The 13,772-nt window shown below is 43.4% G+C and overlaps 2 protein-coding genes across 5 annotated transcripts; both read left to right on the forward strand.

The window, feature by feature from the left end:
• The first annotated feature begins 351 nt into the window (after nucleotides 1-351).
• On the forward strand, nucleotides 352-6,613 carry LOC109905503 (adapter molecule crk). The gene is made up of 3 exons (XM_031790537.1): nucleotides 352-897; nucleotides 1,267-1,835; nucleotides 3,641-6,613. The coding sequence occupies exons 1-3, from the start codon at nucleotides 678-680 to the stop codon at nucleotides 3,776-3,778; spliced, it is 927 nt and encodes a 308-aa protein (XP_031646397.1). The 5' UTR covers nucleotides 352-677; the 3' UTR covers nucleotides 3,779-6,613.
• Nucleotides 6,614-7,139: 526 nt separating this feature from the next.
• On the forward strand, nucleotides 7,140-13,006 carry LOC109905504 (14-3-3 protein epsilon-like). 4 transcript variants are annotated; one of them, XM_020502906.2, is made up of 7 exons: nucleotides 7,140-7,442; nucleotides 8,752-8,951; nucleotides 9,215-9,321; nucleotides 9,853-10,059; nucleotides 10,190-10,326; nucleotides 10,786-10,833; nucleotides 11,986-13,006. In XM_020502906.2, the coding sequence occupies exons 1-6, from the start codon at nucleotides 7,379-7,381 to the stop codon at nucleotides 10,791-10,793; spliced, it is 723 nt and encodes a 240-aa protein (XP_020358495.1). In that variant the 5' UTR covers nucleotides 7,140-7,378; the 3' UTR covers nucleotides 10,794-10,833; nucleotides 11,986-13,006. The 4 variants fall into 4 exon arrangements, with proteins under 4 accessions (XP_020358495.1, XP_020358494.1, XP_020358492.1 ...); XM_020502905.2 differs by having other exon boundaries at nucleotides 11,983-12,991; XM_020502903.2 differs by lacking the exon at nucleotides 10,786-10,833 and having other exon boundaries at nucleotides 11,983-13,006.
• Nucleotides 13,007-13,772: the final 766 nt, after the last annotated feature.

Below are 13,772 nucleotides of genomic sequence, written 5' to 3' on the forward strand. Positions count from 1 at the left end.
GATTGTTTTACTGATTGTGCATTATTTGTAGTTTGACTGTTGTTTGTATGATATTGTTTTACTATTTGTGTGTTATATGTGCCGCCCCCATTCCGTGTTTTATTTTTTAAATTTAATTAACTTTTATTTCACTGGGCAAGTCAGTAAAGAAGAAATTCTTATTTACAATGACCGGCAATCAAATAGACCACAATTGAGATAATCCATGGGTTGGATTAATATATACAATGTGTACTGTTATTATTATTATTATCTCATATCCTATCATAAATAAAGTAACGTTTGACCTTATCAACATGGACACCCTCATCTGACACGTTTCTACGTAATGCATAAAAACGTCATATCCGGCTAATGGGGTCAGTTTTATTTCCCCGGATCCGCCATTTCATTTTTTGAAGTTACTTGTGACAAGTTACAAGATTTGATCAAAATCGTATTGTTTTACAACTGGGTTGGGTAAGTTGTAATCGACATATTTTAATCGGGTGATCAGACACGTTTTGTACGAGGACCGGCTTTTGGATTTGAACTTGATGGGCATAGGCAAGTTGCGGATGTCGCCTATTTTCCAAATGTGTTCTACGCGCTAAAGTTTTTGTATGAGTTGAATGCTGGTTGTGGATAAGGGGATTCAAAGGGAAGGCCCGTGAAGCCTCGGCTTTGGAGTGGGAGTCATGGCCGGAAATTTTGACGCAGAGGATCGTGCAAGTTGGTACTGGGGAAGATTAAGTAGACAGGAGGCAGTTTCACTTTTACAAGGACAGAGACACGGAGTGTTTTTGGTGAGAGACTCCATTACAAGCCCTGGCGACTACGTCCTGTCTGTTTCAGAGAATTCCAAAGTCTCGCATTACATAATCAACAGCATCAGCAACAACCGGCAGTCTGGCTCAGGTAAGAGAGACATGGTTTGGGGCTGCAGAATAAAGGAACCTTCAGGATATACGTTCTTGTATGACTTCAATGCAACCAGATGCACTATAACGCATGCAACCCAATAAAGATTCATCCAGCAAGCCACTCCACGTTCATTTGGCTTTATTTGGAAAATAATGTAAGATTAACTTCCTACAAGTGAATCAACCAAACAGTGACATTTTGGTTCAACCAAAAGTCAAATATATAGTCCGCTGCCTTTTTAATGGGCCAGAAATGTGGTAATTCACACGGCAGTTAATAAAGCCTAATACCTTTGGCCAGTGATTGTTTTCGGTTGTTCTTTCCTTTTCTACTCATCCCTCTTTCCCCACCCTCCTCTCCCAGGCCAGGCGCCTCCACGGTTCCGCATAGGGGACCAGGAGTTCGACGCCCTCCACTCCCTGCTGGAGTTCTACAAGATCCACTACCTGGACACCACCACTCTGATAGAGCCCATCAACAAGGCCAAACACTCTCCCTTGGTCAGCGTCAACGCAGGTGCTGGAGGCCCGCCGCAGCGGCAGGAAGACGAGATGGTCCGTGCCCTCTTCGACTTCCCAGGCAACGATGATGAAGATCTGCCTTTCAAAAAGGGTGACATCCTGCGGGTCCTGGAGAAGCCTGAGGAGCAGTGGTGGAATGCCAAGAATTTAGAGGGGCGTGCCGGGATGATCCCTGTGCCCTACGTGGAGAAGTACCGACCGGCCTCTCCCACCTCGGGGGGCCTTGGGACAGGGGGTCCAGGTGGGGTGGGCTCGGTAGACGGCTCAAGTGTTCAGGGCCCTCCTCTGCTAGACCCGAGCCAGTACGCCCAGCCCACACCTCTGCCCAACCTGCAGAACGGACCCGTCTTTGCCAGGGCCATCCAGAAGAGGGTGCCCAATGCCTACGACAAGACCGCCCTTGCCTTAGAGGTACCTACCTAGCTGTGCTCTCTCATTTTCCCTTTATTCATCATCCCTCTCTCAGATTCTTTGATCCTCCTCATTTTGTCATGGATTTTCCTTTATCCTCAGCCTTCAGTGAAGCTAATAATGACTGGTCTTGTACAACATATATTTTCTTTGGCATTATGTCAAGATTGAGGCCAGAGAATCAAAACACTTTTTTTTTTATGCCTTAAAAAAAACTATGATTTTAGAATGATATTGAATTAATGACATTTCTGAATGGTTGTCTGTACTGTTATATTTGTAATGCCAATATCAGTGTCTAATTGGTCATCCTCGCTACTGGGACTGGTTTCATCTGTTGTAAAGTCATAATCTGGAGAAGACCCTAGGTTCCTTCCCAGTGGGTCATTCCAAGTTACCCCTAGGTTCCTTCCCAGTGGGTCATTCCAAGTTACCCCTAGGTTCCTTCCCAGTGGGTCATTCCAAGTTACCCCTAGGTTCCTTCCCAGTGGGTCATTCCAAGTTGTCTTACTTTTCCGCTCACTGCTGGAAGGAATGAAGGAGTTGGTATGTGGCCTCTGTGACTTGTTGTCTGTGACTTCCTACTCAGCTTCTTAACCAGTTGCATGCCTCTGTGTCCCAGCCGCTAGGCTTGTTTAAAGGAGGTAGTTTGGGTCGTGTCCATTAGTCACCAAACACATAATGGACTGAAATGGGGAGGGACTTTCCTGATCTTGTCCTAGAAGCAAAACATTTTGCCCTAATGAATATGACCCAGTGCATACAGGGTGGTGGTCAGTCAGTCTGAACTCAATGGCCAACTGCTCTAAAGCTCATTAGAGAATGCTGCCAGAGGCTCCCTCCCTCGCTGACTGTCTTAACTAACTGTCCGGAAGGGGAAAGAGGGCTTCCAAAGCGGAGGTCGTTGTGGGAAGGAAATACTTTGTGTAGAGGAATATTTCCTTTCATGAGGACATTATTCTGTGCCAGAGCTGGGCGACAAGCCAGCGGTCTTAGGCTCAGCCCCCCCCCCCCCCCCCCTCTCTCCTTCTAACCTGCTTGGAGAGAGGGAAGACGGGAGAGAAGGAACAGTAACATTGAAACAGATACGCAATGTTCACTTTCTGGCCTTTCTGTCTTGATGGAATCAGCTACAGGGTGGAAGTAGTCTGTCTGTCCTCTGGGTTAAGCTACTTACAAGGACGGGAAAGTAATGTCAGAGACTTGTGTGAAAATGTTGGCTAAATGTTATACACTTTTGGGTCCCAGGCAGGTTATATTTTCTATCCACTCAAGAATCAGTCAGCACAGTGCTCCAATGATAACAAACAGGATATTTACCCTCTATAAAGGTGTTTGCCAGTGGTATGACTCAGGAGGTATATAGGTTTAATGATTAGCCCCTGCATATACTTCATGGTCACCTCTTAGTCGATGAGAGAACTTCACTCTATTTAGAAGGATTGTCCAACTGTAATGAAGAGGCCTACAGGGTGAACCAACAAATGAACCTCTGGAATACTGGTTTGTGTTTAGTTGCGCCCACGGTTTGTGTTTTTGCGAGGCCAAATGAACCGCTGCGATACATAGACAAAGTTTCACAAGTGGCTATCAAGCTGCAACTACTGCAACAAGTTAATTACAGGGTGAACGACGTGTTCATTGGGTACCAAACGGACTGAAACTGGGAGCGTCTCCATGGACTTGTCCAGTAAGCAACGGCACATTTTTGTGTTCCGTTAAAGTGTTTTGAAATGTTTTCCGTAGCGTGCCCTGATGAACATGACCCGGGTCTGTCTGTTTGACGAGTCCTTCTCTTCCTGCAGGTGGGCGACATGGTGAAGGTGACAAAGATCAATGTGAACGGCCAGTGGGAGGGCGAGTGCAAGGGCAAACGAGGCCACTTCCCCTTCACACATGTTAAGCTGCTGGACCATAATAACCCTGAGGACGACGTGAGCTGAGAGTGGACACTGGGCTCCTTGGGCTCCTCCCATCCCTCACCCTGCCCTTACACACACACAGACACTCACTCCCTCACATGCCACCATCGGCCCTGTGCCAATCAGCAGCCTCCACACTCAAGACACACACCACTTCCTCTTCCTCAGTTGGCCGTTAGATCATCATTACGCTGTGTCTTCGTCTCACACACCACCATTATTTATACCACTTCAGCACCATGGCCAGCTCTATCAAAACACACACACATTCCCCTTCTAAAGAAGAAAGACTCAGGCCTTGTCTGATGGGATGAGGACAGCGGTTGTGTAATACAAAGAGGAAGATGGGGAGTGTGTGGTCGAAATGCTCTCTTGGGCTGGAATCGTACACACCGAGATCCATGGAGAAACACTTTTCTCTGGCTGTCGAAGAGGGCCGTTAGAATGACACTACACTGTACACAAAACTATCATCCTCACTACAAATCCACGACCAAGTAACTAGTAGTCTTTTTGTAAGGGAAAAAAAAGAACATATCGTTATGAAATGATTGAGAACCATTACATGCTAAAATCATGTCTTTTTTGTTGTTTTTTTTGCCTCGTTTTTCTGAGAAGTAAGATTGCCAGTCCACCACTATTGCGGAGATCTCGCCAAATGTGTCAGCTATGTTGTGAGCTTGCGGTATTGTCAGGCGCTGACCCTCTCTGTCTTGCTTGTCTGTGCTCTTTGACAAGCCTTTGTCTGCTCCACTCCTACTCTGAATCACTGAGACTTCGTTCTTTCCCACCCACGGCTGTTAACTTGTTCTAAATATTGGAGATGCCTTTTGTATGATCTGCCAGGGTCGTGGAAACGTTCTGCCATATCATATAATACCATAGCCAAGGATAGACGGTTAAAATGACATTTTTTTTGTATGACATAAGCTCAATGGTAACATGAATTGTCTTTCTCTTTGGAAGCTTTTAGATTCTATACTGATTATGGTAGTACTTGTTCTCCTGTACACGTTGGTTACAAGGTCAAGGCACTGCATTGACACTGAGTTCTCACTTTTCCATTCTAGATTCCTGTCATCCACTATATTTTGAGAATTGATGTCTGTCTGTATTCATTAGTGTAATAGAGTGAGAAAAACACACTTTAATTTGCATGCATCCACAAACCACCAAACTAAATCCACAAACCACCACACTATTACTTAGACTGTCAACTTTGAATAGGTGTCCTCTGTTGATAAGAGATCACAGTTAAGTCCACCTGTTGACACATGACGATGATCTTTCCATTCCTATCATGTAGGATACTGGCTAAGTTTGCTCCCTGGCACTGCATCATACAGACCATTCTTACGCGTTGCGCCCCACTGAATGTGCCCCTGAAATTCACTTGGATAACGTCACCTCCTAGAGTGGTTTCCCATAGATTAAGGCAGAGGTGACTTGAGAAATGGGTTACCTCGTCTTCAGTAGAACTGGCCACTAGGGTGCACTGCAACAGCATTAGTCAGAGAGGTGCTGGGTGAACCAAAGTGCTTGTCTGCCTCCGAGCTTTAGCCCATGTTGATCAATACAGTTGTCTGTGTTGAGGATGCTGGAAGTGAAATATTTTCAGAATGCACTTTAGTCAATAATTTTTGCAATTACCTGCCAGTTCAGGCCCCTCCGTTTCCAATTGCTTTTCTTGCATTTTCTGCTGTGTGTTCATTGTCTGTGGCAGAACTTGTGCTGGCTTTTAATTTTTTATATATAACTAATCTAAGGTAATTTAGCCCAAAATTTATGATGCAGCTGTGAAAAATCCAAATGCATGCATTGTCAGGGTGTGAAGACTTGAGTATGGTTATAAGAGTTCAACTCCAATTATGTAGTACCTCATCCAAAATACACCGTCTGCTGTCCTCAGATGTAGGTTCTGGGTATTAGATGCTGCAAGATCCAGAGGAATAGAATCTATAACCTTTTGACAATTGGATTGTCCTGAAACCACAGGGGTTTTTCCATTGTCCTCAAACTTGTACCATTTCTCTGTATAATTGTAGCTTTCGGACCGACTGACAAACTGTTTTATAGCCAATTTATGCCACAATCTATGTTTAAGGTCACGGTTGGGTAGGTTACTTTCTAAATGTAATCAGTTACTAGTTACCTGTTCAATATTGTAATCAGTAATAACTTTTGGATTACCCAAACTCAGTAACAATCTGATTACTTTCCCCTTAAGCATTAAAAGAAGATGACAAGGAACCATCAAACACATTTGGGGTGTCATAGTGGTCTCTGACCTGTGGTCAGACCCGGTCGGGTATAACAAATCTAAACTTGCACCTTTTTTCAATGCGAAATTGAGAAAACGGAAAGGTGGCAATGTATTTTTTTTCCGCAAACATCCTTTCTGAATTTACAAGTAATCAACTAGTTTTTCTAAAGTAACTAATCTGGTTACAATATTTCAGCTGGTAATGTAACTGATTACAGTTAGTTTCTTTAATCAGTTACTCCAGTATTAACATCTGTTAAATCATGTCTGCTTTTTCATTCATTCTCTCAATGCATGCCCGTTTATGTAATCTGCTCTTATTTTTATGATTTTGTTTTGTCAATCAGGCCTATAAATATTTTAAAGTATTGTATTTTTGTAACCCTGTGGAAGTCATTACCTTTCATAATGGGGCTTGGTTGGCAACCGCAAATGGAAATTGTGATGATATCAAAATGTGCCATTGTATTATAACACTATATTCTTTCAAGACAATTGAAATTGCCATTTATTTTCTGTAGCATGTAATGTGTTAAGATATACATAGTAAATAAAGTCAAAGGATTGGCAAATGAAAATACTGTACCCTATCAGTCTTGTGGATTGTCATAAATGTGAGATCAAACTGCAATGCCTTTTTTTTCATTCATAATTTGTCTCACTTGTCATATGTAACCGACGTGAAATGGCTAACTAGTTAGCGGTGGTGCACGCTAATAGTGTTAGCACGCTAATAATCTTGCTCTGCAAGGGCCGCGGCTTTTGGCGCGATGGGTAACGATGCTTTGTGGGTGTCAGTTGTTGATGTGTGTAGAGGGTCCCTGGTTCGAGCCCGGGTAGGGGCGAGGGGACGGACTGAAGTTATACTGTTACACATACATAACATAGACCTACAAAAAGCTAGTTGGCCTACTTGGGTGTTTATTTGTATTTAAATATCCAGACAGCTTATTATTATTGCAGGCCTGTCTACCAAAACTTGGTCCCATGTGTTCTGGTTAAGAAGAAAGAATGAGAAAGCCTTATCATGCTTTAAAAATAATAACGTGTTCATGCTCATCATGATAATGGTACTGTGGGTGGAAATGTAAATGTCTAGAGTCACTGGTTGCCAAGCCGTGTAAAAATGGGAGGGGTTTTTCTGAGCAAGGGGTGATCCTCAATTGAGGTAATGCGTGTGTGGTGTGAAAGGTTCCCGGATGTAGATTTTCGCCATTTTTTTTTACTCCAGTACAACTGGTGGGGTGGAAACGCCACTGATCTATCCGTTGATTTTCCAGGAACCGCCGACAGATTGACCTAGTAGCAGCTACTGTCGAGCCTTAATAGCAATTTGTCAGTTAAACACTCGGAACAAAATGGGCGATCGGGATGAGTTAGTATATCAGGCAAAACTCGCCGAACAGGCTGAGAGATATGACGGTAAGAGACAATTGTATTATTCGATGGAGGGACATGTTCGTTCCTGGTTTTTTTTTTCACCAGTTAGCTAACGTTAGCTAGCTAGTAGCTACCAACATAGCTACCACTTGCACTCACTCATCCTCCCTCTTGCGGGGGGGCCTCGACGGTGAAGTCAGTGCGCTAACGTGAGCTATCGCATTAGCTTAACTAGCTAGCTGTGTAGCTAACGTTAATTAGCCAATACGATAGTCACTTAACCAGATTTGTTTAAATATATGATTCATTTAAAGAGAATACAAAATGGCGGATTATTGATGGTGCGAGAGCTAGGTTGCTAACGTTAGCAAGCAAGTGGGGTGGTAGTTAGTTAACGCGTTAGCCAACTAACGTTTATATGTGCTAGCTACGTGGGGATTACTTTTCCCAAACAATGATGTCAGCAAATGTAAACATACACTACAGCACTAGATAGCAAACGAAAAATTTAAACCTGTTGGCCTGCCAAATACCCTACCCTAGTTTACTAAACTTCTCGTGGTCCAACGTTAGCCATAGCCTGCTATCTGGGTGTGACGTATCGAAGACTGACCTGAAACAAAACCTACCCCAATGATAAGCAATTTCTGACGTAGGTAGCTACGTTACCAAGCTAGCTAACGTGCCTGTCAATTGGCATGAAGCAGAAGCTGTTTTTAGATGTGTTATTACAGGGCATGGTCATGTCTGTCTGGCTGGCTGGCCACATGCAGCTTTGATTTGCCCCGAAGTAAAACCAGTTTAGCTGCTTTACTTCACCCTCAAATTAAATGCGAATATTCACAGACATGCTGCTCTCATTCTTGACTCTGATGTAACTATCTGTTTCTGAAAGGTATGGTTATGTACCTTGTCACTGGGTATACATTGATTGGGTATAGATGTAGTCTTGTAGAATGAATGCCTCGGCATGGCTGAATTAAGCCTAAATGTTGCAGCAGACACTACCTTCCAAGATCTTATGAACAAGAACCTGTATTTATTTGGCACATCAGAGTAGGCATACTGACCTAGAATCATTTCTCACCTGTCCTTATTCACATTCATTATGATCGATTAGGCAAAGTGTATCATAGATCTACTCTGAGACTGTGAATACAGGCCCAGAAACGGAGACTCTTGTAAATAGGACTTTGTATGATTGGGATTGTATTGTTGGGTTGAGAAATTCAAATCATAAGAAAAGGGAAGAAAAAAAATCTCTGAAGTCATCAAACTTTGTCCCGTGGTTTTATTTTGTTTATGATCTTTCAGCCCCAATTACTTACGACTTCCTCTCTGCTCCCCACAGAAATGGTGGAGTCCATGAAAAGAGTGGCCGGGTTGGATGTGGAACTAACAGTCGAGGAGCGAAACCTACTATCAGTGGCCTACAAAAATGTCATTGGGGCGAGGAGAGCATCATGGAGGATAATCAGCAGTATTGAACAAAGGGAAGAAAACAAGGGTGGAGAAGACAAATTGAAAATGATCCGGGAATACAGGCAAACAGTGAGTAAGCCCAGAAGTCTGAGTCACTGAGTGCATTCGTGTAGAACTGGTGCGAGAGAGATCTGACACGATGGGAGAAGCATTTGACCTGCAGCACTCTTAAATCAATATTGTAGCGTTTCTACTGGAGAAAATTGTGAATGATAAAAAATAATTTAGGCTAATTCACCTTAATGATACCATTTGTGTATTGTTGAGTGTTGCTTGTTGTGCCTAACATTGTGCCAGTGGCTGGTTATTCATTGAGTCATTTTCTCCTGCAGGTTGAGAACGAGCTGAAGTCAATCTGTAATGACATTTTGGATGTGCTGGACAAGCACCTTATTCCAGCTGCCAACACGGGAGAGTCCAAGGTCTTCTACTACAAAATGTACGAACGAGCCTCTTCACTTGTTTGGGAATAGATGCTTGGTAGATGGTTCTTGGTGTTTCTTTAAAGACCCTGTTAGAATAGTATTCCACAACTATTTGTATTTATTTGATTTAACCCTTATTTTACCCAGTAAGTTGACTGAGAACACATTGTCATTTACAGCAATGACCTAGGGAATAGTTACGGGGTGGGGGGGGGGGGGGTGAATGAGCCAATTGTAAACCGGGGCATGATTAGGTGGCCTCTATGGTATGAAGGCCAGATTAAGAATTTTGCCAGGACACCGGGGTTAAAACCCCTACTCTTAAGTGCCATGGGATCTTTAGTGACCACAGAGTCAGGACCCCCGGTAACGTCCCATCCGAAAAACTCTTAATGGCTCTAGAATAAAGCATAGAGCAGGGATTGTGCTTCCTCCTGCTAATTCAGGAATTCCGGCTTGTCTGACATTTATCCTCCATCCATTTGTTGCTCATCTTTTACACCACGGTGGCCCACTGATACTTCTCCGTCTTGCTCTTCCCTCAGGAAAGGCGATTACCACAGGTATCTGGCTGAGTTTGCCACCGGGAACGACAGGAAGGAGGCTGCCGAGAACAGTTTGGTCGCCTACAAAGCTGCGAGCGACATCGCCATGATTGAACTGCCACCTACACACCCCATTCGCCTAGGCCTTGCTCTTAACTTCTCCGTATTTTACTATGAAATCCTCAACTCGCCTGACCGCGCCTGCAGGCACGTACCTCACACGGCTCTCCCTTGATAGGCTTCTAACTTAAAATATCTCATTTTTTAAATGTGGATTCAATACGGTGACCTATTCTCTTGATACAAGTGTGACATAATACTTGTGTTTGGACTGCAGGTTGGCGAAGGCTGCGTTCGATGACGCCATCGCAGAGCTGGACACGCTGAGTGAAGAAAGCTACAAGGACTCCACACTAATCATGCAGTTGTTACGCGACAACCTGACACTATGGACTTCAGACATGCAGGGAGATGGTAAGCGTGAGTGAGAGGCCCCCTCACTCAGACTTTTTAGAATGCACGGAGGAAGTTGGTCATATTACGAAGGGGGGAAATTGCTTTTTGAGAGCATGCTCAATTCCTCCAGTCTGAGGTATGCTTACAATATTACAGCACTTAGCCGTTGCCATTTAAAAAAAAAAAAACGAGTCCATTACAATATGTTTGTAAACTGATGCTATCCTACCACAAGAGTGTAGCCCTCAATCTTGTTGAGTTGTGCTGTTGGTTATTCGGCTCTTTTCAGAGCTGCTGACGTGGATCATTACGCTAACGTCTCCGTTCTCCGTCCGTCTCTAACCCAACCTTGTGCCTCTCACCTTGCAGTTCCTTCCGCATTGCTTAGTGGTCCCCCCCCCCTCTACAGTTGAAGCTTCTTCAACCTTCATCATAATGTCAGACTCATCTCTCATCTCTCTCCTTCCGTTTGTGTAGAATCCTAACGGAACAAAACAGCCGTTTATTTCCCATAATCTGTACTTTGTAAGTGTTTTCTGCATCTGGTTTGACTCGTTTGTGTTCTGTCCCCCTTCACTAACTCACAGCAACGCCACTCACCCATCATCCGTTTGTGTCACGGGGAAAGTTGTATGTTCACACACTGTGTGTCTTATGAATTTTCCTTCTACGCGGTGATTTAAAAAGAATCACTGGTGTATCAGTAATGCATTTATTTGGAGCAATTATTTTTCACGTGCTGATTTCCACGTGTCTCGGACAGCTGACAGATTATTGGGTTCTGTAGGACAGCTCTGTGGTTACAAGGTGACAATCTTTCTCCGTGGGGCTGCAAGGTGTCTCACCAAGTTAGCACATTGGTTTGTGTGTAGAGTCTGACGCTCTGTCGTCGCCTGCCTGATCTTTTGATGGATGGTGCCTGATCTCCGTAGCTATCGTGTGAGCCGTGTATCGTGGAGACTGGAGGACTAACAGCATGGCACCAGTTGTTGAGCGGCTGTATGGGATATCCCGTCTGTCTTTGACTGGGTGACATTTATCTACATCCAGTCCTGTAATCGCTGTGTCATTCTGTCTGCCTGGCGTCCTGTAGCATGACACAAATAGACAGTTGTCTCACTAGGAACGGAACGCCAGTACAATATAGTGGCTAATGTTGGGAATATAGTACTTGGGTATAGAGTCTTGGGCAGATTTATCAAGAGGGATTTAAATATTGTATGTTACTGCATTAGCTAGATGGCTAAGGAGAAATTCACAAATCAAACTTGCTTCTCAATTATAAACGGAAGCAATCTATTAGGTTGTCGTCAAGCATTGCCCGAACATGACTTTTCATTCGAAAGCTTTTTAGTTACTCTGAGATGTCCTGTTTTATTTGAAGCACCACACGAGTGTGTTTTGATATGCTCTATGAGGTCGTAGTTAGTGGTTGAAGTTTCACTGCATGTGCTAAGATGTGACATGTGGCACACTGAATGAAACCACCACTGGGCTCATTTCGGCTTGTCCACCTGCAACTTTGGAGACTAGGTTAAAACTGTCACAGGAGTAATGCCATACTTCCACAGCATCTCTGTTTGGACACTGATTTTGATCACCTAGACTGAGGGTTGTCTCTTGTAAATAACGTGAAAGCCCAGCCCTCACCGTCCGTTTTCTCTTGTTTTCAAGCAGGTGAAGAACAACAGAACAAAGAGGCACTGCAAGATGTGGAGGACGAGCCCCAGTAAGACCTCACAGCCAACTTGAGACCCCCCCCCCCCGCCTCCACACTCCCCTCCCCCAAAATGAAAAAAAAAACCAGTCCCAACAGGAGCCACCACGCCCAAGTGACAGCGGCTCTCTGCAGCTCTGACCCCCAGGGTCTTAGAGATAATCAGTTCTCTTCACAAATTTTTTTTGTTGTTGCCCTTTTTAATTCAATTTAAATATAAATACCACTTAATTGAGACAACATACAATTTTGGAAAGACAGAGTCCCTGGATAATTTTATTTTTCTTGGTACAAGCATTTCTGATTTATCTTCATTATTGTATTGTTTTTGCTCTTTCCTCAATATTTTATCAGTTGCTGGATGTATTTTGAGAATTTTTTTCTTAATGTAATTACAGAAATGAACTTTTATTACTGATATGTCTATTAGTTGTGGGAGCTGTAATATTTCTGTGTTAGTGAAAGAGATGCAAATCATTAAACCTTCGAAGGGCAAGTCTAAACAAAGTGCTCTTCTTAACTTTAGTTTTTCAGAGGAAGACGGCAAAATTCTTGATATCCACGTGGAGCAAAAAATGCTTAACTTTTACACCATAGTGATTCTATTGTGACGTTTTGGATTGTACTTTGTGCTGAAATACTGTATTGTGCGTACTTGCTGATTTCAGATGGTGGCTGGTAGCGGTTTTAAAAATCCAAGGGAGCATTGTGGCGTTTAGTGAGGGAACGGCTCTCGATTGGCTTCTGTTGCAAAATGACAGGGTTCTAAGTAGATGATTTCAAGCCTGCATGATGAGTTAATGAATAGTTTTTCTGCCTCTTTCCTTTACATTGTTCATGTTTTTCTTTTTGCTGCATTATGTGTAACTTAAAGCTAATTTGTACTACTGGATATCTGACTGGAGCCACAGATAGAGCACCTGTATTGTTCTTACTGAAACACAGCATGGAATTAACATTAAACAATCTAAATTAAACATACCTAAAGGTCTGGTGTTGATTTCATCAAGTGGTTGAGTTCGTGCTACTTTTTTTTCTTTTTTTATACTGAATTGTTTATGGTCGGCGTAAAGCCATGGAATTGGGTGTTTTAAACATGGGTTAGAAATGACTGGCAAAATGGATGCCTGTTGGATGTATGCACATTGGCTTTCGGTAGGCCACGTGAAGTCACTGTCATTTGGATACTTGCCTGTTAGATGTATGCACATTGGCTTTTGGTAGGCCACGTGAGGTCAGTCATTTGGATACTTGCCTGTTGGATGTATGCACATTGGCTTTCGGTAGGCCACGTGAAGTCACTGTCATTTGAGATGGCACCGGAGGAAGGTTGGAGATGGACGAGGTGGTTTCGAACACCACCACAGAGCTCACGGTTGGTTGGCCCCTACACTAAATCCCTCAATGGGAGTTTTTTTGTTGTTGTTGAAAATTAAGTTAAAACAATTGTAATGATGGATTGCATTGACTTGCTAGCGCTTGTCATATACATAAACAGTGCTTTACTTGTATACCAGGGAAATGGGTAGGCCTACATTACAAGAATGTTGGCTTTGACACGTTTATTCAAATGAAAGGGGACAAATAATCCTACTAAACGCTTTATATAAATTGACCGACCGTAGGGGCCCTCGTCTCAACAGCCAGTGTCTATAAAGAAATCCCCATCAAGTCTGCAGCTAGGTTACAGGGGCCCTCATCTCAACAGCCAGTGTATAAAGAAAGCCCCATCAAGTCTGCAACTAGG

The sequence above is a fragment of the Oncorhynchus kisutch genome, linkage group LG15 (assembly GCF_002021735.2).
Source record: "Oncorhynchus kisutch isolate 150728-3 linkage group LG15, Okis_V2, whole genome shotgun sequence".
Lineage (NCBI taxonomy): Eukaryota > Metazoa > Chordata > Actinopteri > Salmoniformes > Salmonidae > Oncorhynchus > Oncorhynchus kisutch.